Source organism: Rosa rugosa, chromosome 1 (genome assembly GCF_958449725.1).
Source record: "Rosa rugosa chromosome 1, drRosRugo1.1, whole genome shotgun sequence".
Classification (NCBI taxonomy): domain Eukaryota; kingdom Viridiplantae; phylum Streptophyta; class Magnoliopsida; order Rosales; family Rosaceae; genus Rosa; species Rosa rugosa.
This window is the reverse complement of record NC_084820.1, coordinates 62,540,984-62,561,898: the sequence shown is the minus strand read 5'-3', so window position 1 is coordinate 62,561,898 and position 20,915 is coordinate 62,540,984. Positions and strand designations below refer to the sequence as shown.

The window sequence follows — 20,915 nt, the reverse complement described above, 5'->3', positions numbered from 1 at the left end:
TACATGTTGAGATAGAATCATAAGTGATTAAGATATACACTTTATTCACTATCCCAGTGTCAAATATTAGATTGCATATAGATCGTTAATTTAATGATAATTTAAATTCTCAAATGTTGAAAGCTAATTTCTTACTCCAATTGCAAAATCTACAATATACGTAAAAATTCTCATGTTTTATGAAAGTATTGAGATAAATAAATCACGACATATAAAACTCGCTAGGATAGATCTTTAAATTAAATAACCCTTAAAATGACAATGTAGATCTTATGCTCCGTATATGCGTATGAATTAATTCCTAACTAGGCTTGGAACAATGAAGGGTAAAAATTCTCATGTTTTATGAAAGTATTGAGATAAATAAATCACGACATATAAAACTCGCTAGGATAGATCTTTAAATAACCCTTAAAATGACAATGTAGATCTTATGCTCCGTATATGCGTATGAATTAATTCCTAACGGCTTGGAACAATGAAGGGTACAAAATGAGTGGTCTACATTAATAGGCTTGCTTTCATAAGTGAGCACTGGATGTCTAATGAGTGGTCTAGTACTATGTACCGTGTGTTACCTCCACAACCTCTTGTCTATCTTCGAATGGTAGCGGAGGGGTATGTAATGGCCATTCTGGCTTGAGTAATGCAATCATTGATGGATTGATTCAAAAAAAAATGAAGGGTACAAAATATGGGCTAGCTAGAAACCTAGAACACGTTTTAGTTCAACAACCATTAAAAAGTCACAAAAGAAAGAAAAGGGGATACACAAACATGAGAATTATTTAAGGGACGTGCAAGTAAAGAAGATGCCTCTTGTTGAGTGTGATAGTAGTAGAGAATAAAGATGGTAGCTTTATTAGTAACTAGCCTTCCTCCACGGCTCCACATATGCTCTGCATGTGCAAGTATTATATTTTCAGAAAATAAGAAAGAAAAAATAATGAAAGAAAATAGTTATTGCAGAGAGAAAAGTGGGTTGTGGGATTAATTTTGTTTATTTTTCTTAATAAAAATATAATTTGTAACTATCATAATCGCTCATGTAATTCAATTAATTCTCTAAGTTTTTTAATATTTTAGGGTCATTTCTGTCAAATTTTTTCATTTTGACTAATAAAACATGTTCTTTTAATAATAGTATAGATTAATAAGTTAGCATATAAATTTTTTTTATCTTAATATGAAATTCATAAAACAGAAGAAATTGTTATGAAATTGTCACATATAGCATTACACTAGCTACAAGTGGACTATATAGTTCTGCTCAGAAATTTAAAATCATTAAGGTGTTATTTACGATCATATATGCACATACTTTTCTTTCCATCAATCTCAACTTTTAGTTATATGCCTTAATTGGAGCTCACTCCAGGTGGAGCTCACTCTAGGTATATGCATTTGCAAAACTATCTTTATATATATAAGCCTAGATGAAGAAAGACGATACCACACTCATTCTGCATTTTGTTACTTGATATTTTCATTTTCTTGTATTCACGTACTCCCAGTCAGTGAACATGGCTGAAGCACTGGTTGGCGTACTTCTAGATCGCTTGGCTTCGATCACACTTAACAAGGTCGACCAAGAGCTGAATCTGGTCATAGGTGTGGACAAAGAAATTGAAAATCTCACCCGCACTCTCAAAGCTATCCAAGCTGTGCTGGAGGATGCAGAGCAAAGGCAAGTTCAGGAGGCCTCTGTCAGACTTTGGCTGAATAACTTGAAAGAAGTATCGGATGAGATTGACGACGTGTTGGACGAGTGGAGCTATGAAATTCTTAAGCATGCAGCAAATTGTAGAGAAACAACAAGGAGAAGACGGTGGTGAAAATGCTCTTGTTGCTAAGAAGAAGGTATGTTTCTCTATTCCTTCACCTTGCAGTCCATGCTGTTGTTCTGATGGAGTCAATGTAGTTCATCGTCATGGCATTGCGAAAAAGATAAAAGACCTAAGTGAGAGGCTGGCTTTAATTGATGCTGAAAGACAAACTTATCAGTTTCACTATATTGAAAGAAGATCTGAACAACTCATTAAACATCAGAAAACTTCTTCTGTTCTCGACAAATCATTTGGTCGAGAATATGAAAAAGAGAGTTTAGTAAGCAAGTTACTAAATGATGGGGGTGAAGAAGAGAGTGTTCCCATTATCATTCCTATTGTAGGAATGGGAGGGATCGGAAAGACAACTCTTTGTCAATTAGTGTATAATGATAAAAGAGTGAAAGATCATTTTGACAATAGAATATGGATATGTGTCTCAGAGCCTTTTGAAGAGATCCAAATTGTTGCGGCTATCGCTCAAGGTCTTGGTATAAGAGATCACCCCGCGTCAAATGCTTTGGAAACTTATTCACAATATATAATTAGCTGCATTAAGAAAATAGATAATGGAGAAAAGAAAAGAGACGAAACAAAATTCCTCATCGTCCTAGATGGTGTACGGAATCCAACTGAAAGTCAATGGGAACAAGTAATTAAACCTTTGCGCGAGGGTGCTAGAGGGAGTAGAATATTGGTGACCACCCGAATTGAGAAGGTTGCGGTTATGATGGGGGTAGCCAGTAACGTGATTCATTTGGAAATGTTAAGTGAAGATGATTGCCGATCGTTATTTTTTCACTTTGCAATTTGCATCCATTGGAAGGGAAATAAAGAATCATAGAATGTTTGAAGTTGGTGATGAAATTGTAAGAAAGTGCAAGGGTTTGCCTCTTGCTGCCAAGACTTTGGGTAGTTTCATGCGCGATAAGAACTCACTGAGAGAATGGGAAGGTGTTTTGAATAGTAAGATATGGAAATTAAAAGAGTTTGAGCAAAACGTATTTCAACCGCTATTACTCAGTTATTATGATTTGACCCCAACCATTAGAAGATGTCTTTTATATTGTGCTATTTTTCTGAAAGATTATCAAATTGATAAACTTGAGTTGATTAGCTTATGGATGTCACAAGATTATCTTTGTGCCAAGGAAGAGATAGAAGATATTTGTATGGTGGGTGAAGCATGTTTTAATGACTTGGTAATGAGGTCTTTCTTCCTAGACTTGAAGAAAGATAATGAAGGAAATATAAAATGCTGCAAGATGCATGACATTGTTCATGACCTTCTGCAGTATCTTACTATTAATGAATTTTTTATTCTGGATGCTAGGCTTCTTGGCAGGAGATTCAACCTACCAGATAATAACGTTCGTCACATACACATAATATTTGACAGTGACAGTATATATTTTCCTTTTAAAAATTTGCGTACAGTCATATTGGATGGCAAGTGGGTATTTGGTGTACAGTCTCTTACCCAATTGAGAAGTCTTAGGACCTTGAATATGAGTAGATTTTGGGGAGTTATTCCAGATGAGATCGGGGAATTGATACATCTGAGATATCTCAAGTTAAGTGGTAATCCTTCGAATAAATTACCCGAAACTCTGTGTGATCTGTATAATCTGCAAACCTTGATAATTACCTTCTGCAGTTCTCTCAGAAAACTACCCGACGGGATGGGGAAGCTGATAAACTTAGAGCATCTCGACGTTAGGGGATGTGATAGTCTAGATTTAAGTGGGGTTGAGAAATTAGCTGGTCTGCGAACACTACTACATTGAAGGTTTGAAATAGCTAGAAAGTGGAAGAACTTGGAGGAGGAGCACTATTTTCTCAATTAGATGAGGCCATTTCAGAATTTGAGAAGGTTTCCTCTGTGATACCTTCACAACTGCAGAATCATCCCCTAGCCACGTTGATCTCAATCTCCTCTCGATCATCCAGGCTTTTCCCTTCTCCTTTATCTGGTAATTAATTAAGCTCTTGTTTTCATTTCTTATACTTGTATTTACTGAATTCTCATTAATATATCTATATGTATATGAAACTGATTATGCTCTTGGGTATGGTACCGATACTTTTCAGAAGCTAGCAATGTCAATTGTCAAGTGATGACTCCCACAACCAGTTGACAATAAGCAGAGAGATTGATGTTTATTCAAGCCTTCAAGGTCATGTATAACAATGTTGGGCGACACTCCATATTCTTGCATCATTGCATAATCTTCTATAAAGCTTGAAATGGTATTCTTCCTTCACTATTTCCTTCTGTTACTTTTTACATATGTAATTTGGTCTCATTACTTTTCGACTCATTTAAATAAAATTCATAATTTCAGACTACTTCAACTTCTCTTTGAACAAGCAGAAGAACTCTTTTCAGAGGAAGTGTGGACAGCTCCTCGTGATATCGTATTCTCAATATGGTAATAAGCTTTACCTTATGTGTGTCTTATGTATGAATAATATTAGATGAACCACTTTTTGGTATCACTTAAATATCACCTTCTGTAACGGCTAATGTGGTACAAAATTCGACCTATCAGTGAATCTCATTAAATTACCGTGATTGTGTCACATCAGGTGGTATCCAAAAAGATGGTTTACCTAACAGTATTTCTTATGTATCAATGGAAGTTGGAATTACCTTACTTGTTTAATTGGTTGTATAGACTACAAATTGTAGGGATGCATATCCGATATCACCAGCATGCATGCTTATCCATTTTGTTATTATTTTTTTTTTCCGGTTAATTTGATTAGTACCATCCCATGAATGACATTAATACGTGCCATTTTTTTTTAGGCTAGCACCCTTTTTATGTAGGAAATTGGAATGTCAGAACTGAAAAGTACGACTTGATTCCAGATAATCCTCAGGTAGTCTCTCTGTTGTACGCTAGTACAGAATTTTCCAGATAACAAAATTTCGAATAAACCCTAAAAGCATTAATTAAGAGTTGTAAAGCTGATGGAATTAATGCTACTTTGGTAAGCTGCATGTATACATCTACACCATGAGTCCATGACTCGAACTTTTTGGGTTTATTAGTGTTTACAGAACAGATTGGCGTGGAACTGCATGCCTGCTTAGTTGTTATATGCTGTGTGGTAGGGAATTGGGAGATCAGGTACTCTTTTGTTGTGCAGAACTTTTTAGATGCGAAACTTCAAACAAACCTTAGCTGCTTAATTAGCACTGATTATCTTCACTCTAATAATTCAGGTGATTCGAAGGTCCTCTACTATTTATGCATCCAGTGTAGTCGTCAATCTAATTATTGGCATGGATGCTACTTTTGGTAAGCTATGTAAATATATTGTAAATTTGAGTCCTTGGTTTATGAGTTTCTTGTGGGATGGATTGGACTGGAATTACAGTTGATTTAGGCATGTGCAAGCAACAATGATATCTTTCTTCATATTCCATTATAGAAAGAGCAGATGGCCTTTTGTTGATACATAAGTTTAAACTGTTTGCAGGAAGATAACGGAGCAATGATCACCAATTCACCATCATGGAAATATAATTCGTTCTCTGGCACCCATTTGAGTCATTTACATAATGGTAAACCTCATTTGTGGCGAGAAAAGTGGGTCAATGTGCAGAGGCCCTTTTTATAATCCGGCCTCTCATCTTGTGGCTCTCCTAGTCTGTTCCCTGAAACGGAACTTCTAATCCAACCACCACCCAGACTAGAGACGTTAAGGGTTTGCTCATCAAATTAGACAAAGCTGTTGGCTATGTATCATCTGATGGTCTGCAGTTTATAGTGGATTGTGGCTTCCGTTCAGCTAAAATGTAGAGAACTAGTGCCTCAAAGTGACAATGTGGAGCTTTATATTATGCTCATGTATTATAGACACTTAAATGCTCATGTATTATAGACACTTAAAACAATGTGTATTATAGACACTTAAAACAATGAAGGTTAAAAAGGGGCTAGAACACTTTCAGTTCAGCCACCATTACAAAATCAAAACAAAACAAAACAAAGGGCTTTCATGTAAAACCCAAGCACTCTGTTTTCTGTTCCACATTATACCTAATAAGAAGCAACTAAACCCAAATCCTGAATATGATCCAACTCCTTTGGGACCTCTAATTCTGAAAATTTAGCAAAAACCCCAACCAATGGTGCTGTATTATATGTACAGGCCTCAGTCTGCATATAATTGTCCCTCTGATCCACAAAATTGTCTTGAGAATCGGGCCCTCCAACCAAAGCCCCAACCAAAACATTAGGGTTTGGCTCAACCCTACCATACCAGTTATCATACCCTTGTGTACACCCAATGAACGCTTTGTTCTCTCTATAAGACACAACAGAGGCGCCTCTGTGGTGCACCCGTTGAGGGTAGTTTGGACCATACCCCACCAAGTAGCTCGTGTTCGATGGGTTAGACCCCAAAATGTAATCAACCTGTGATTTTGCAAAGCTGAGGATTTCTTGGTGACCCACTATCCCTCGATGGCAGCTGAGCATTTGGTTCGAGCTTTTGAGGAAATCCGAATACATGGTTAGAAGGAATGAAGCTGTGGAAACATACTGCATGTTGTTCCATTGCCTTATGTACAATAGGCCTGCTGGTGTTCTTTCCACATTTTTGGTGTCAATGTTTTTGTTCAGGCATGAACAGATGTAGTACTCGGCTTTCGATCTATAATTTTCCAGTGTAGTACTGTGTTTCTTGGTCTTCTCTTCATTCAGCAACTGCATGAGAGAGAATGAGTTGTGATTAGTTCATAATTAGATATCCATGGGCTTCATGTACATCATTACTATGAAGATTCATTATGCACCGATGATATATGATGTAACCCATATGAATTGTACTTGTAGACCACTGCATGTGACCCATGTGTTGTGTGTCTTCAACTCTATATACATTGTTTCAGAACTACTCCTCTGTTTTTGGGAGAGTGACGTACAACAATAGTAGATGAGAAAAGTTTTTTTTTTTATCCAAAAAAAATTATAAAGACAGATATATCGATATTTCTATAACGTCAAGTTACGTAATAAAATAATATTTCGTTGGACATCTTATTTGTGATTATACATGTGATCTATTTTGACATTCTAGACATGAATGTACTCAAACAGATCATGACCCATCAATGTAAACTACATGAAGATACAGATCAAACACTCCTCTTGGTGAGATTATGCAGAGCTGTGTGGGTCTTCTGATAGAACTAAGCTGGAGAGTTTTGTGCCTCATCTAACAGACTCTTAGCCTTAAATGAAACCATTGCATCCACTCACTCGGTTTCACAAAAGGGCCACCCACACATGCAATATCAGGGCTCAGTCCCCACTTAGAGATTTCAAGACAAGTTTGATTATATCAGCGACCTTACTAACTACACTGCATGATGGCATCTACTGTTCCTAAATGCAGCATATCATCTCCCCCATCTGGCCATCTTTACTTTCACAAGCTCTATTCCTCTGCTCCCGCATATCAACTTGGAGCTTTCTACAATCACTTGGCATATGCCAAGTGGAATGCTTTTGCTTAGAATGACATAAAGGTAGTATTACCATGCACAGCATCATTTGCACATGGTTTTGTACCAGAAGATAAATTTTTTGTTTCTATTTTTTCTGGTTAAACGCTAGTTAAATGCCTTAATTGGGGGTTGCTCCCCGTACCTAACTAATAAAGTAAAAAGGAGGTCTTCAAAGTTCTACTACTATTATTTCTAGTTTGAAATTCGGGAAAAGCAAAATCCCAAAAGGATTTTGAGCTAGATAACAAAATTTAGGCGCCTATGACCTAGCTAGGCAACCGTTAGACCGACCAATAAATCAAGGTAATAAAGCAAAACTTTACTAGTTACAATACGAAATACATTTGCCCCCAAAAAATGATATATCTTAATGAGTTAATGGTAATGGTTAATCGAGTTTATTTAACCCTTCATTGAAGTAAAAATAGGGTGTTGACGAAATATCTCAGTTAATTTGTTCAATTCTGTCACTATATGTTCGAGGTATTGCTATCATAAAAAAGATATGATATTTATAATAAATAATGGTCCCCAAACATATATTTAAGAAAACTCATTAAATAAGTTCTTTTCCACATTTTAAAGAAACGTCCACCCAATTATGGCAACAATTTATTGGATGATAAGTTAATGTGGTCATGGATGCAAGCATATAGAGTAATTATAAGGATAAACCCAATAATTTGACAAACTTAATGAAGGGTTGTGGAATTAGGCACTCAACTAAAAGAGGAATTAGAGTGTTACCTTTGAAGCCATGACTTGAATACCAGCGTACTTAACGTCCCAGCTGAACTCTGTTATTGCCCAACCAATGCCTCCAAAGTTTTCAGCCTCGTTAATTACATACCTCAAATACTCCTCATTGTCGGTGGCCTTGTATAGCCACAAAGCTGCCCACAACAACTCGTCCTTGAAACCACTCACCGACGCATAGTAGCTCTTCACCACTCCCATCCTCCCCTCCTCATCATACTTCCCCCTATACTTGTCCCCAAACTCGAACAACTGCAAATTTACACAATTAACTCCTTGATATTAATTACTAAGCGCGTGCAGGAAAACTAGTTAAGTAACCCACAAAGTGAATTAAATTAGTGTCTACTTGTTGGGCGTGGTGTAGGAGAAGGTGGGCGTAATGCGGGTTTGTTTTCTTGAACACCAAGGCCGCGGCCGCCATTGCCGCCGCGGTCTCTCCGGCGAGATCCGACCCGGGATTGTTCTGGTCGATCTTGTACGCCTGCCGGGATGTCGTCATGTCCTCCGGTCTTTGCCAGCAGTAATGGTCAGTGTCTCCATCACCTACCTGTGAAGATATCCCAGCTCCATGAAACAGTTCCGTGGCTAATTATACTAATTAGGCAATGCAGCAAATTAATTTCTTACCTCGGCCCATAACACATTTGGACTAGTGTGAGCTTTGATGAAGTAGTCGGTCCCCCATTTGATGGCCTCCATCGCGTGCTCGAGCTCGCCGGCGTCGGCGATTTGCTGCCGGAATTCGATGACACTCCAGGAGAGCATTGTCACAGTAAACGCCATTGGCAGCCCGAACTTGACGTGGTCACCGGCGTCATAATAGCCTCCTACCAAGTCCACCTAATTAACCAAGTTCATAAAACACACTTAATATTTAGTACAAAGCATTGAAATGTAGAAAACGACATTTTTCGACAATTGACATTAGTAGTTTAGTTAGTACATTACCCCTTGTTCTAGGCCGTCGGTGAGGCCGGAATGGTCCCGCCAGGTGACTCTCTGGTTGTACGGCAACCGGCCGGAGCGTTGGGATTCAAAGTAGAGGAGACTCTTGGCGAGGGCGTCGCCGTAATTCAAAGCTTTCGCGGTCGTGAAAATGGCGAAGATGAGAGAAAGAAAGCACCATTGTGCAAAATGTTGTGCCTTGTTCTTCACCATTGTTGTTCCCTTCAAAAGGAGTGAAGGGAAAACGGGAATTTGGGGAAAGTGGAAGAGAGGACTGAGCCACTCTCTTTTCTCTCTCGCTTTGACACTTTGAAATTTTCTTTTTCTTTTGCGTCGTGTGAATTGTGTTTTTAAGGTGTGGGAGAGGGAGAGCAAGCTAGAAAGAGCTAGGTGTCCTGTGCATGTGATTGACGAGGCTTTCACATGAGACTGTGAGAGTGACTTTTAACAAAGCATGATATTTGTAACGGTTTCATGCACTTCTCGATTTTGCCATTTACAGAGGAAGTGCTAACTGTCTTCGACTTCAACATCTTTGAGTGAAAGGCAACTCGATCTTAATTTATTACTAACCAAGATGATTACATGTATCTGTACTTCGAAAAATTTCTACTATTGCCGAATGCTGATAGTCAATCACTTTTCCTTCAAGTTCTTAAATATTTAATTTTTTCATTCATATTTTTAGAGAAACAAATATGACTACCGACTTTATTATTAGTCTAGTCATTTGATCTCTTGGAGCATTGCTATTTATTGTATTTTGTATTGAAAAGATTGAGAAGCACTTGTATAGATGCGGTATGAACTAATGGTAAAGGGGCAAAGGGCTTTTGTGGGTGTCATATTGCTTTGGCAAAATTGGGTTATTTACCCGACACATGATTCAAGGCTAATAAAAGCTTGATGTATGGAGATTGGTTCAAATGCCCATGGACTTTAATTTTCTAAAGATTGCTAGGATCAGAAGATTAGATACGTAAAGAGAGTGATATACATATTTTGATTTGGTGGTGCAGAGCCAGCCATGCATGGGGTATAAAGCCTTGGAGTATAGGGTATAGCTAAGAAGTTTCTTCTGCAAAACTATATATATAATTCTGGGTATTGGAGCTAGAAGGGGATGTGCCGAGTTGTCATCATAAATGGTCTTGGGGCAGGGTTTAGGCCTCTAGGGTGTTGTCTTGCAAATAATTATATGATAATGCATATCGTTTATTCTACCTTTGAGTCAATTGGAGTCATAGGAGTTTACAATTGCATACTTACATTTACTCCATCAAAGTCAGCAGCTACAGTTTACTGCAAACATTCATGCTGCATCTCCTCTGGAATAGTTGAAAGTTGAAACCCATTTCAATACATCACATTTTTATTATAAATGAGATCAGACAGAGCTACCTATTGATAATTTTTTTTTATATAGAAATAAAATATGATATCTAATGAGTTCACTTTAATTGCTCATGTTGTAACATGTATTGTTCATACATTATTGTGTAGAGATCGTGATTATAAGAGATTTTATGAAGAACATACTTTTATTAATTTATTTTGCTCTAGGCATTCCATTAAGCATTTTGTGTGTGTGTGTGTGTTTTTTTTTTTTTTTCAAATGTAAAAGTACAAAGCAATGAGATTAGTTTATATGTTACTAGCTAGACTTGAGTTAGGTGCTATTTGATTGTCAATCTAGACTTTACCATATCCACAGTTCATATTTTTTGTACAAAGCAATGATGAATACCATGACTACTTCAACAACCACAAGTAAAAAGCTAGGTTAAAATAACTAAATAAGTACCACTACCATTGCTACTATTCTTGATTACAATCAACGAAAAATGATAGTGCTGGTCTTGTACAGTGTTCTTGATTCCCATCATGTCACAATCATAGTAGTTTCCAGAAAGCTACCATGCAGGAATAATAAGGAACCAGACAACTGATTAGTACTTCAGGGAATACATCAAAGATATGAAAAAACAAAAAACGAAAACGATAACCAGGTTTAGTGCTCATGGCTAAACATGATTACAAAACCCTAATGATTCGACGTAAATGGTATCCACTGTCCTAATTATGTCTAAATCCTTAAAGCAATAAGCTCCTGCTTCTGTCGTGGACTCACGTTGACGCACCCATCAACCACGCCAAAGCTTTAATTTGACTCCCGAGAAATCGGTTGTCGGTGGCAACCACCTCCACGTGGGAAAGGGCGACCGGCTTAGCCGGTGGAACGAGGAGCACTGACTGGACTGGCGGTGGACCTGGGCTTGTTCCCTCACCGACAGCGCGGGAAAATTACGTAAACAGTGATTAGATTTTTTGATTTTTTTTGTTTGTTTTCAACTTCTGAGTGGTGGGCACGAGAGTCGAGGTTTTCCCACAACGGAATTTACGCATGTTCTTCTTCCGAGAAAATGCCCATGATGTTCGTTCCTCATGGAGTCTTTGATAGACGACTACCTTCCTTCGCGCCGAAACTGGGTGATTAATTTTTGACTTTGAATTACTGAACGAAACAAAAGCTGATTGGGTTGGGCTGTAGGAAGTTGATGAGATTGAGAGAAGTTGGGCTAGCTTATCAACGAACAAAAAGAGAGAGTATGATATGGACCTATATAATGAACTCATGCACTAGAGCAAAAGCCCATTTTCAAATAGGTCTACCTGAGATCGAACAATTCTTATTCTTTGCTTGATCAAGAATAACAGTAGTATTTATTCAAACAAAGAATAAGAGTAGTATTTAACGTGTAGGCAGCAGTCTTTGCCAAAAGAAGGGGGACAGCATAAAAATGAGAGTTTTGTGTGGTTTCTAGTTTCAAAACTAATTTACAGTGGGAAAGACAAAAATTGCAAAAGACAATTGCAGTAAATTGCAGTGGGAAAAACATACTAGTTTTTAGGCAGGAAAGACAGTGATTGAACAGTTTAAAAAGCAGCTCCATGAATATTAACATGAATCGAGTGTTTTGTACATAATTTATATAATAAACAAGATAATTGGAGAAGGAGAATCGAATTTTAAATCTCTAACAGAGAATAATGTTAGATTGGATTAATAGACTTTCTATTATTTAGAAAATGAACATCTCGATATAAAAAAAAAAAAAAAAGTGCTCATTTGAGGTTGTACATACCTCCAATAATATGGAGTATTTGCTATCTCACCAAGCATAAGTAACTCCTACTTTGGGACATCCACGAGACATGGCAAGGCCCAACCACGACATCCATCGTGTAGCCCTATGTTCAAGCTACACCACGGTATCCGGAAGTCGCAAATCCGCCTCCGGGAAGCCACGTTCCCGCCCTTGCCAAGATGCCCTCACAACTAGGCTTTCTAGACTAGAATTGTGTGGTTGCTTATCCCACATCGAAAAACATGTAAAGGAATGCCTCCTCCCACAACTCAACACATTCATTCATCCCATTACATACTTTGTAATCTTGTTAGGCCGCAAGGCTCGACACACTAGTATAGCTTTCAAGTGGACGTAGTCTCCCGCTCATGCGGAGGCGAACCACTATACATTTTGTGTCACTCTCTCTCTCTCTAAAGCTAACTAGAGATCCCACGGATCACTAACGTTAACATTGGCGCCGTCTGTGGGAAGCCGGCACACAAAGGCTTCATCACCTACCACGAGCTTTGGCCCGTCAGCGTCCGGTCAACGCCCAACATGGCTGGTCAACGCCGGTCAACGCGTGGTCAAAGCCCATGGAGTGGTCAAAACTTGCAGAAACACCAGCATATGGGGCGGTCAATGCTTGGTCAACTCCTGACAGGGTTGGTCAACGCCCGGCGGAGTCAGTCAACGCCCATCAAAGGCCGGTCAACATCTGGTCAACGCTGGTGATCAGCGGTCAATGCCCAACTCAAAAAGTCTCCGCTGAACTTCAACACAAAAAAAAAAGAAAAAAAAGAAAGGCAAATCTTCTCTGGACACCCAGAGATTTGCTCTGGACACCCCAGGGATCTAGCATGAGACTTTGGCGCTCTCAATCATCATCGGGGCTGGCCACTGATCTCGCTCATGCCATCACAACGGCAGCGCCGCCAACACACCAGCACTAGCAGCACGAGTCAGCGTTCATGCTCTTTGTTCAACGCTCATGCCTTCTGTCCGCTGGCTGCCACCGCCAGCAGACCTACCGCCCATCATCGCCGACCACACCCAGCGGCTAAACCTCCGCTAGGCACCGCCGGAAAGCTTGACTGCCACCACTGAGCTCCGTCCGCCACAGCTTCCGCTGAGCTCCGTATTTCCGCTGAGCTCCGTCCGTCACGACTTCCGCTGAGCTCCGCCAACAGCACGATGGCCGCCAACAGCACGATGGGCACCGCTAGCTGTCATCCGCCCAACTCTCAACTCTCTTCCGCTCGGCTACATCAGCGCCTCCGCTAGGCTCCGCCAGCGCCCGCCCACCAGCCTCCCAGCTCTAGGCAAGCAGCAGCCCTCCCCGCACTCAGCAGCAGCATGCCCAGGCTCCGCCGAACTCGGAGTCTCCGCCGAGCTCCGCTGACCATCCTCAATTCACCGCCAACCTTCTGCCAGCAGTACCACCACTCAGCGGCACTTGTTCCGCTCGTATCCATCAGCGGAAGAGCTAGACTTCAGTCAGCTCCTGATCTTCCGTCGCCGTCAGCGAAGTGCTCCACTCAGCGGAGAAACTAAGTTCCAGTCAGTACTAATATTCCGCCGGACTGAGATCCTCCGCCGGACTGCAACACCGAGTTTTATTCCGCTGACCCACCATCTCCGGCAAGGCCCCGCTGAACCCCAAACCTCAATTTCGAACCTTCACTCACTGGCAAGGCTCCGCTGAACAAGGGGACACCTCTGCTCGGCTAGCACCACCGCTGGATGGCATCAATTCTCATGGAGATAAGTCTTCCTATCCCTTCCTTTGATACGCACGTGCCTATGCAGAAGCATCACTAACCATTTAATGCCACACATAAATTATGGGCTTCTGTCCAGTGCACGTGTCCTCACTCACTTCAATTGCAGCATATTCATTGATCTCATGATCTGCCCATGCTTCGCATTTACGTGCGGCAACATAATCATACTTGTTATGGTAAATTATGGTATAACTTGACACACCTGTCTACCCGTGCACACATTTATGCCTTGTGCAATCACATTAATTGTGCCACATGCCGATACATAATTCCTCAACTACCTATGCCGATACATAATTCATCAATTGACCGCACATGCTGCACTCTATCACACAAAAACTAGCTCTCTCACACAAACACTAGCTTGTCATGATTTCATTTATTTGCTTGTTGAAACTTCAAAGCATTGAAATTAAGCTTCCGCACATGTGCGGCCTTCTTGGTTTATATGCTACCAAATGAGCATTCACTCATCTCTAGGTACATTTCATGTACACGTATTCTTATATTTTTGATTTTGCTTCATAATCAAAACTAGCATCTCACATACTCGTGAAACTCCAGCATTTCGTGTCATTTAGTACCATATATACATATATGTGGGATAACATAAGTCAAAACATGTTACATGATATGATGCATGCATTATAAATTATATGGCACCATGCCACTTAAACGTCCACAATATTAATGCATTTCCATGGCCCCCGGTCAATGCACATATCAAGCATTTAATTCTTTTACAAATTTACATGCTAATCATTTATCTTATGTTAAGGAGACATGCTCACGGACACCTCTCAAGTTGGCAAAGTCATCATCTTTCGACTAAGGTGGTTTGCCGGAGCAATGGACCGCCATGCTCGGCCAACTCCGTTAGCCTCCAAATCGGCATAAGATAAGTAACTTTATCTCACTACACGCTCTCGCAATTAGAGCTATTGCCATGTCTATACATGTCTCCATGACCCTTAGGCATGCCTACGACAGGTTCTTGGCCACTTTACTACTTGTACATGCTTGCTCTATGTGTTTGTCATTTTTTCATGCAGATACAAACTTTACGAGTCTACGGTCTACGACCAAACCGCCAAGCGGTAAGGCAACGCCTCATAATAGCACTGACCGCTACGCGGCATTGCAGCAAGGGACTAGTTAACACAGCCTACGGCAGCCATTGATCCGGCAGTTAACCCCGACGCTTGGGTACCAAAGATTGGGATCGCTACCCAACACCCTCTGCTCCGTGCAGCTCCCCCTCAACAAACAAATTACCGACCATCCAGAGGTCCGTCATGGCTGGGGAGTCGGGGACTCTCTAGCGGGCCTAGCAGGGGCCCACCCATTGAGCTTCCGCTCATGCCTTCCCGGCATCCCATTGAGCTTCCGCTCATGCCTTCCCGGCATCCCATTGAGCTTACGCTCATGCCTTCCCGGCATCCCATTGAGCTTCCGCTCATGCCTTCCCGGCAATCCTCGAGCTTTACGCTCATGTCTACTCGACACACCACACGTTAATGGAACATTGAATTCTTCTACCATTTGTCGCTTGCGACAAATTGAATTCTTTTCGCGTTCCATTAATACGAGCGACAACCAAACCAACACAAGCGTTCACGTACTCATCATGTACACGTTACAAACGCTTACCTTCGCACCGCTCATGCAACTTACATCTCCTTGTGCGCATCACACATTTATCATATGCAATCCATATGCTCACACGACCATGTATCACGCACCCCATACGTTTATATATGCCAAAACGCATATCGATGCAACTCACATTTGTTGCCCAATGCAACGAGCATTCTACATATGCCTGTCTTCTTGTCTTTGTTGTGCAGGTTAACGAGTCTCTTCTTGCTTACGGAGTTCGGGGACTTGTAGGGGCTCCGTACCGCCCGGTTACTTATGCTTGATGACTTCATGATTTGAACTCCCCAACCAAGAAGCTCCTCTTACTTGGGGACTTCGGGGACTTGTACATACCTCCAATAATATGGAGTATTTGCTATCTCACCAAGCATAAGTAACTCCTACTTTGGGACATCCACGAGACATGGCAAGGCCCAACCACGACATCCATCGTGTAGCCTTATGTTCAAGCTACACCACGGTATCCGGAAGTCGCAAATCCGCCTCCGGGAAGCCACGTTCCCGCCCTTGCCAAGATGCCCTCACAACTAGGCTTTCTAGACTAGAATTGTGTGGTTGCTTATCCCACATCGAAAAACATGTAAAGGAATGCCTCCTCCCACAACTCAACACATTCATTCATCCCATTACATACTTTGTAATCTTGTTAGGCCGCAAGGCTCGACACACTAGTATAGCTTTCAAGTGGACGTAGTCTCCCGCTCATGCGGAGGCGAACCACTATACATCTTGTGTCACTCTCTCTCTCTCTCTCTAAAGCTAACTAGAGATCCCACGGATCACTAACGTTAACAGAGGTTGATATTGATATTGATATTTCTATAAATCATCAGTCCACAAACCCTGAAAATCACGTAGATATATTTGGATGTTTCATTCTGAAAAGAAACGTATGAATTTCTTGAGCCACAAAAAAAAAAAAAGGGTTCAAATTCAAATCTCCCCCCTCGTTCTCTCACTCCCATCAACTTTGGAAGAGCTTCCTCCTCTTAGAACAAGTGCACCCGTAGTCAAGAAAATGCAAAGTCGAGAAGTCGAGAATTCGACCAGTCAAGTTACTATTCACTGCCACTGGACATGGGTTTACACCCGTTGTTTTTCTTGCCCGGTCAACACTGTTCATTATTATATAATTTTAGGGGGGTCTCGAAAATCGACTTTTTACACATACATAATTTGGGAAAACTTCCTTCATGAAAGTTATAGAGATCGTCGATATGAGTTCGTGCATATGTGGAATGCAAAAATCGGAGTTCGTATGAATTAGTTATAAATTTTTGAAAATTTGAAAATTTTCTATAAATAGCAAAAATTTATGGTCCTTTTTCATAAGGACAGATTTTTCTGCTTTTCTTCACTTTCACCCCTGAAACTCTCTCTTCTCTCTCCTCAACCGAGCTGGCAGCCCTCACCCCAGTCAAGAATTTAGTCATTTGCTTGCCCATTTTTTTGACCTGGGTCATGCAAAGCCAAAGCTTGCCCGGTCAAGCAAGCACCGGTGGAAGCTTGATATTCATTATAGCCAATCAAAATCAAGGAAAGCTGAGGTGGTGCCCGGGCAAAAGAGCACCGGTGCACTTGCTCTTATCTATCGAAATATCGAGAGACATGTCGTATTAGTTATCCAGCTGAGTCGTATATCTCCAGTGGGTCCCTCCCGTCCGCCACTTGTCATAAACTATATTTTCTTCTCAAATCATCCAGTTCCTCGAAATGTGAAACTTCTCGAGTTCTCGTCTATCCCTACCAACAGTGATCCGATGTGGCTGGCTACCGTACCTCACCGTCACCGACCCCTTCCTCCGGTTCCGACGACCCTCACCGCTCGTCCGAATCCGAAGCTGTTCTATCATTCTCTTCCCAAACCAGCCTCGTTTCGTTTCGGTCTCCGCCTCCGCCTCAACAGCTACAAAGCTTCGGCGGCAAAGAAGCAGCTGCCGGAGGTAGCAACTCGAAAATCAGGTCATGAGTTACTCTCAATCTCAACTTGTCAATGTGTTGTGGTCAGAATAATTATATTGATGGTAGTAGTAATTACGTGAGTGCTGCAGATAGTGAGAAATTTCGGTCACAAGAGGAAAAGAACGGTGAAGGTTTGGATTTGGGATGGTTGCCTGCTTTTCCTCACGTGTTTATTGCCTCCATGTCCAATTTTCTTTTTGGTTATCACATAGGGTTAGTCACTCTCTCTCAGTCTTGGTCTCTGTAAACTTGCTATAAGGTTTCAGCTGTGTGATTGATTTTGAGGTGGTGTGCTTGATTTTTTCAGGGTGATGAATGGTCCGATTGTTTCGATTGCTCGAGAACTCGGATTTGAAGGTAATTCAATTCTCGAGGGGCTTGTGGTGAGCATATTTATAGTTGGTGCATTTCTTGGAAGCATATGCTGCGGTTCGATTGTAGATAAACTTGGCTGTAGGAGGACCTTTCAGATTGACACCATTCCTTTGATTCTTGGAGCATTGATAAGGTAATTATGGTTGCGTTTCGGCTGTGGTTTGTATTTGTTTATGCATTTCGAAACATATGTTGTTGATTGACTTGGTTCATTTTGTCATAGTGCACAAGCGCATTCCTTGGATGAAGTACTTTTGGGAAGGTTTCTTGTTGGCCTCGGCATAGGGGTTAACACTGTTCTTGTTCCTATCTATATATCAGAGGTAATATTTCATTTTTAGTTGTGGAAACATGTTAAGTTTTTTTTTTTTTTTAGAAAACATGAGGGCTGTGGCTTAGAAACAACTGCATGGAAGCTTGAATTTATACTGTGTCTTCCTTCTCTTCTGCATTACATTACATACGTTGCAGATATAAAGAGAAGTTTACCCATTTATTCGCACTTCATACCTTGCAGATTGCTCCAACAAAATATAGAGGTTCATTGGGAACCTTGTGTCAAATTGGCACATGTCTTGGGATCATTTCATCACTGTTTCTTGGAATTCCCTCAGAAACTGATCCACACTGGTGAGGTTCTGTTTCCTTACTGTTTCTTGTTTGCCCTTGGAACTTCAATGTCAGAGGACTCTGTCTCTCTTCGTCTCCCTCCCCATATTCGATGCCCTATTTAAACATGTACTCATGTTTCCCCTCCTAAGTCATATTTTGATATGAATGGCCTTTAGAGAATTGTCCTTGGCTTTCATAAGGGTGTGCCCACTTGAATTCTGCACGTGTTTTGACCCTGTGAAGCAGGCTTTTATTTATGGGCAGAACTTACAGATGTAGGGATCTCCTTCATACATGTAGTGACACAGATGACATTGTTTACATGTGCATTTTTGAAGCATAATTTTTTATTTTCCTCATGTTTGGAACATTTATGCTAAGCATACACCTCCTCCCTGAAAATGCTTATGATTTGACATATTAGAATTGCTGTTTAGGTGGAGGACAATGCTGTATATCGCAAGTGTCCCTGGATTTGTCCTCGCACTTGGAATGCAATTTGCTGTAGATAGCCCCCGTTGGCTATGCAAGGTAAGACTATTTGTTTCTCATTATAAAAGTACAGAGCTTTTTCTGCTATGTTGTTCCTTATGCTGTTTATACAGGTTGGGAGATTGAGCAATGCTAAAGAAGTGATCAAAAATGTTTGGGGAGCATCTGAAGTTGAAAAGGCAGTTGAAGAATTTCAGGCAGTAATCAAGAATGATGGTAGTGATTTGGAAAGCAGTTGGTTGGAGCTATTGGAAGAGCCAAACTCTAGAGGTTGTATCAAGGTGGACTTCATATGTCTGTCATATAAAGGAATCTTTAGGTTGAATATCATTTGAGCACTTAAGCCACTTGACATTTAGTGTCACCTTTGTACAACATGAAAAATTATGACATCACAACTTGAAACTTGAAAAACTATCCTTGTCTTAGTTAGATAGTGATTTGATAACTCCAAGACTTTTATATAAACTCCTTGATTCGTACATGTAAATGCTTCTTCCAATTATATCCAGGCATTGAGTTCAGAACTAGACAAATCTGCAGTTATGAAAGCACTCAGATATTTTTTGTGTGATTGCAGTTGCATGCATAGGAGGTGCCCTTTTTGTACTTCAACAGTTCGCGGGTATAAATGGGGTTCTTTACTTTTCATCACTGACTTTTCAAGATGTTGGAATTACAAGTAGTGCTTTAGCAAGCTTGCTTGTTGGTGTTACCAACTTTGCAGGTATGAAATATTATGTATATGTACGTTTGTGGAGGGAAATATGTTTCTTGAACAACCCCTCATTTGCATTGTTATTGGTCATTGCAGGAGCACTTTGTGCTTTGTACTTGATTGATAAACAGGGGAGGCAGAAGCTTTTGATTGGAAGTTACTTAGGAATGGTGAGTTGCACTAATAAATATTTTGTAGACAATGAGAAACTTACCTTGCATACATTGAAAAAGGAGGAATACTCTGCTTTATGAGTTTAGCAATTTCGCCTTGGTGCAGGCACTTTCAATGTTTCTTGTGGTCTATGCGATCAGTTTTCCACTAGATGAGGAACTAGGTCACAACTTATCAATACTGGGAACAGTCATGTAAGCATGTGTGGTCTCTACCAATCAGGCATATACTGTGTTTCAGAGACCAGTCCATTGATGTTCTTTCTCTTTTGCGTTTTCATAGGTACATATTTACCTTTGCAATAGGAGCCGGCCCGGTCACTGGACTTGTCATACCAGAACTCAGCAGTAGCAGATCACGGGGGAAGATCATGGGATTCAGTTTTTCTGCTCACTGGGTGAGCACTTGAGTTTTCTTTTCTTGAAACTGGTGTATATATACTTTTGATATCTTATTAACTTCGTAGTGGTACTTTTTCATGTCATTGTAATTCAGGTTTGCAACTTCTTGGTGGGTTTATTTTTCCTCGACTTGGTGGAGAAATTCGGAGTTGCTCCAGTTTATGGTACCTTTGGCGGAGTTTCCCTGTTGGCAGCAATATTTTCTACCTACTTTATAGTTGAAACCAAAGGGCGCTCCCTTGAGGATATAGAAATGTCACTAAGCTCAGATTTCATTGCCAGAGGCAAGAAGTGACCTTATACTGATACTTGAAGATTCTGAAGATCTAAACTGTCGCGATACATTTATAGATCAGATTGAAGTTTCCACGGTGGAGGTTCACAAGTTTAATGCCATATTTCAGTGATGTCACCTTTTGCTTCCATGTCCTGTCAAATGTTACATTGTAACTGAATCTGAAATTATCTTCAGAGGAAGAATGCTATCTTTTAGTGGGGTTAAATCAGATAGTACTGAGATGCAGAGTTAAAAGAAATTTTGCGTCAACTTCTC

At 40.5% G+C, this 20,915-nt stretch overlaps 3 protein-coding genes and 1 long non-coding RNA gene across 5 annotated transcripts; 3 read left to right on the top strand and 1 right to left on the bottom strand.

Annotated features, from left to right (window-relative positions):
- The first annotated feature begins 1,523 nt into the window (after positions 1 to 1,523).
- LOC133732482 (putative disease resistance protein RGA3) lies at positions 1,524 to 2,670 on the top strand. The gene is made up of 2 exons (XM_062160048.1): positions 1,524 to 1,803; positions 1,922 to 2,670. Exons 1-2 carry the CDS (start codon positions 1,524 to 1,526, stop codon positions 2,668 to 2,670), a joined length of 1,029 nt encoding a protein of 342 aa, XP_062016032.1.
- Positions 2,671 to 2,845: 175 nt separating this feature from the next.
- Positions 2,846 to 5,562, top strand: LOC133725977 (uncharacterized). 2 transcript variants are annotated; one of them, XR_009854604.1, is made up of 7 exons: positions 2,846 to 3,799; positions 3,918 to 4,076; positions 4,172 to 4,258; positions 4,639 to 4,712; positions 4,885 to 4,963; positions 5,059 to 5,134; positions 5,316 to 5,562. It is a non-coding gene; the product is annotated as an uncharacterized LOC133725977 (long non-coding RNA). The 2 variants fall into 2 exon arrangements; XR_009854605.1 differs by lacking the exon at positions 4,639 to 4,712.
- Positions 5,563 to 5,714: 152 nt separating this feature from the next.
- Positions 5,715 to 9,395, bottom strand: LOC133725976 (endoglucanase 11-like). Its single transcript, XM_062153406.1, has 5 exons — positions 9,058 to 9,395; positions 8,737 to 8,949; positions 8,456 to 8,656; positions 8,098 to 8,358; positions 5,715 to 6,547 (listed from the first exon to the last, which is right to left on the bottom strand). Exons 1-5 carry the CDS (start codon positions 9,265 to 9,267, stop codon positions 5,879 to 5,881), a joined length of 1,554 nt encoding a protein of 517 aa, XP_062009390.1. The 5' UTR covers positions 9,268 to 9,395; the 3' UTR covers positions 5,715 to 5,878.
- Positions 9,396 to 17,329: 7,934 nt separating this feature from the next.
- LOC133744116 (probable plastidic glucose transporter 1) lies at positions 17,330 to 20,898 on the top strand. The gene is made up of 12 exons (XM_062172255.1): positions 17,330 to 17,590; positions 17,680 to 17,803; positions 17,898 to 18,098; positions 18,189 to 18,288; positions 18,483 to 18,595; positions 19,015 to 19,108; positions 19,183 to 19,339; positions 19,650 to 19,796; positions 19,884 to 19,957; positions 20,067 to 20,155; positions 20,244 to 20,358; positions 20,457 to 20,898. Exons 1-12 carry the CDS (start codon positions 17,389 to 17,391, stop codon positions 20,655 to 20,657), a joined length of 1,617 nt encoding a protein of 538 aa, XP_062028239.1. The 5' UTR covers positions 17,330 to 17,388; the 3' UTR covers positions 20,658 to 20,898.
- The last annotated feature ends 17 nt before the right edge of the window (positions 20,899 to 20,915 follow it).

Bases quoted from the DNA above. Each gene is read 5' to 3' on its own strand.
- LOC133732482 (XM_062160048.1), top strand. From the start codon at position 1,524: ATGGCTGAAGCACTGGTTGGCGTACTTCTAGATCGCTTGGCTTCGATC. The intron at 1,804-1,921 runs GTAGAGAAACAA...GAGTCAATGTAG, and splicing joins TCTTAAGCATGCAGCAAATT to TTCATCGTCATGGCATTGCG.
- LOC133725976 (XM_062153406.1), bottom strand. From the start codon at position 9,267: ATGGTGAAGAACAAGGCACAACATTTTGCACAATGGTGCTTTCTTTCT. The intron at 8,657-8,736 runs GTAAGAAATTAA...ATATCTTCACAG, and splicing joins CAAATGTGTTATGGGCCGAG to GTAGGTGATGGAGACACTGA. The intron at 8,359-8,455 runs GTAGACACTAAT...GTAAATTTGCAG, and splicing joins TCCTACACCACGCCCAACAA to TTGTTCGAGTTTGGGGACAA.
- LOC133744116 (XM_062172255.1), top strand. From the start codon at position 17,389: ATGTGGCTGGCTACCGTACCTCACCGTCACCGACCCCTTCCTCCGGTT. The intron at 17,591-17,679 runs GTCATGAGTTAC...TGAGTGCTGCAG, and splicing joins GGTAGCAACTCGAAAATCAG to ATAGTGAGAAATTTCGGTCA. The intron at 19,797-19,883 runs GTATGAAATATT...TGGTCATTGCAG, and splicing joins TGGTGTTACCAACTTTGCAG to GAGCACTTTGTGCTTTGTAC.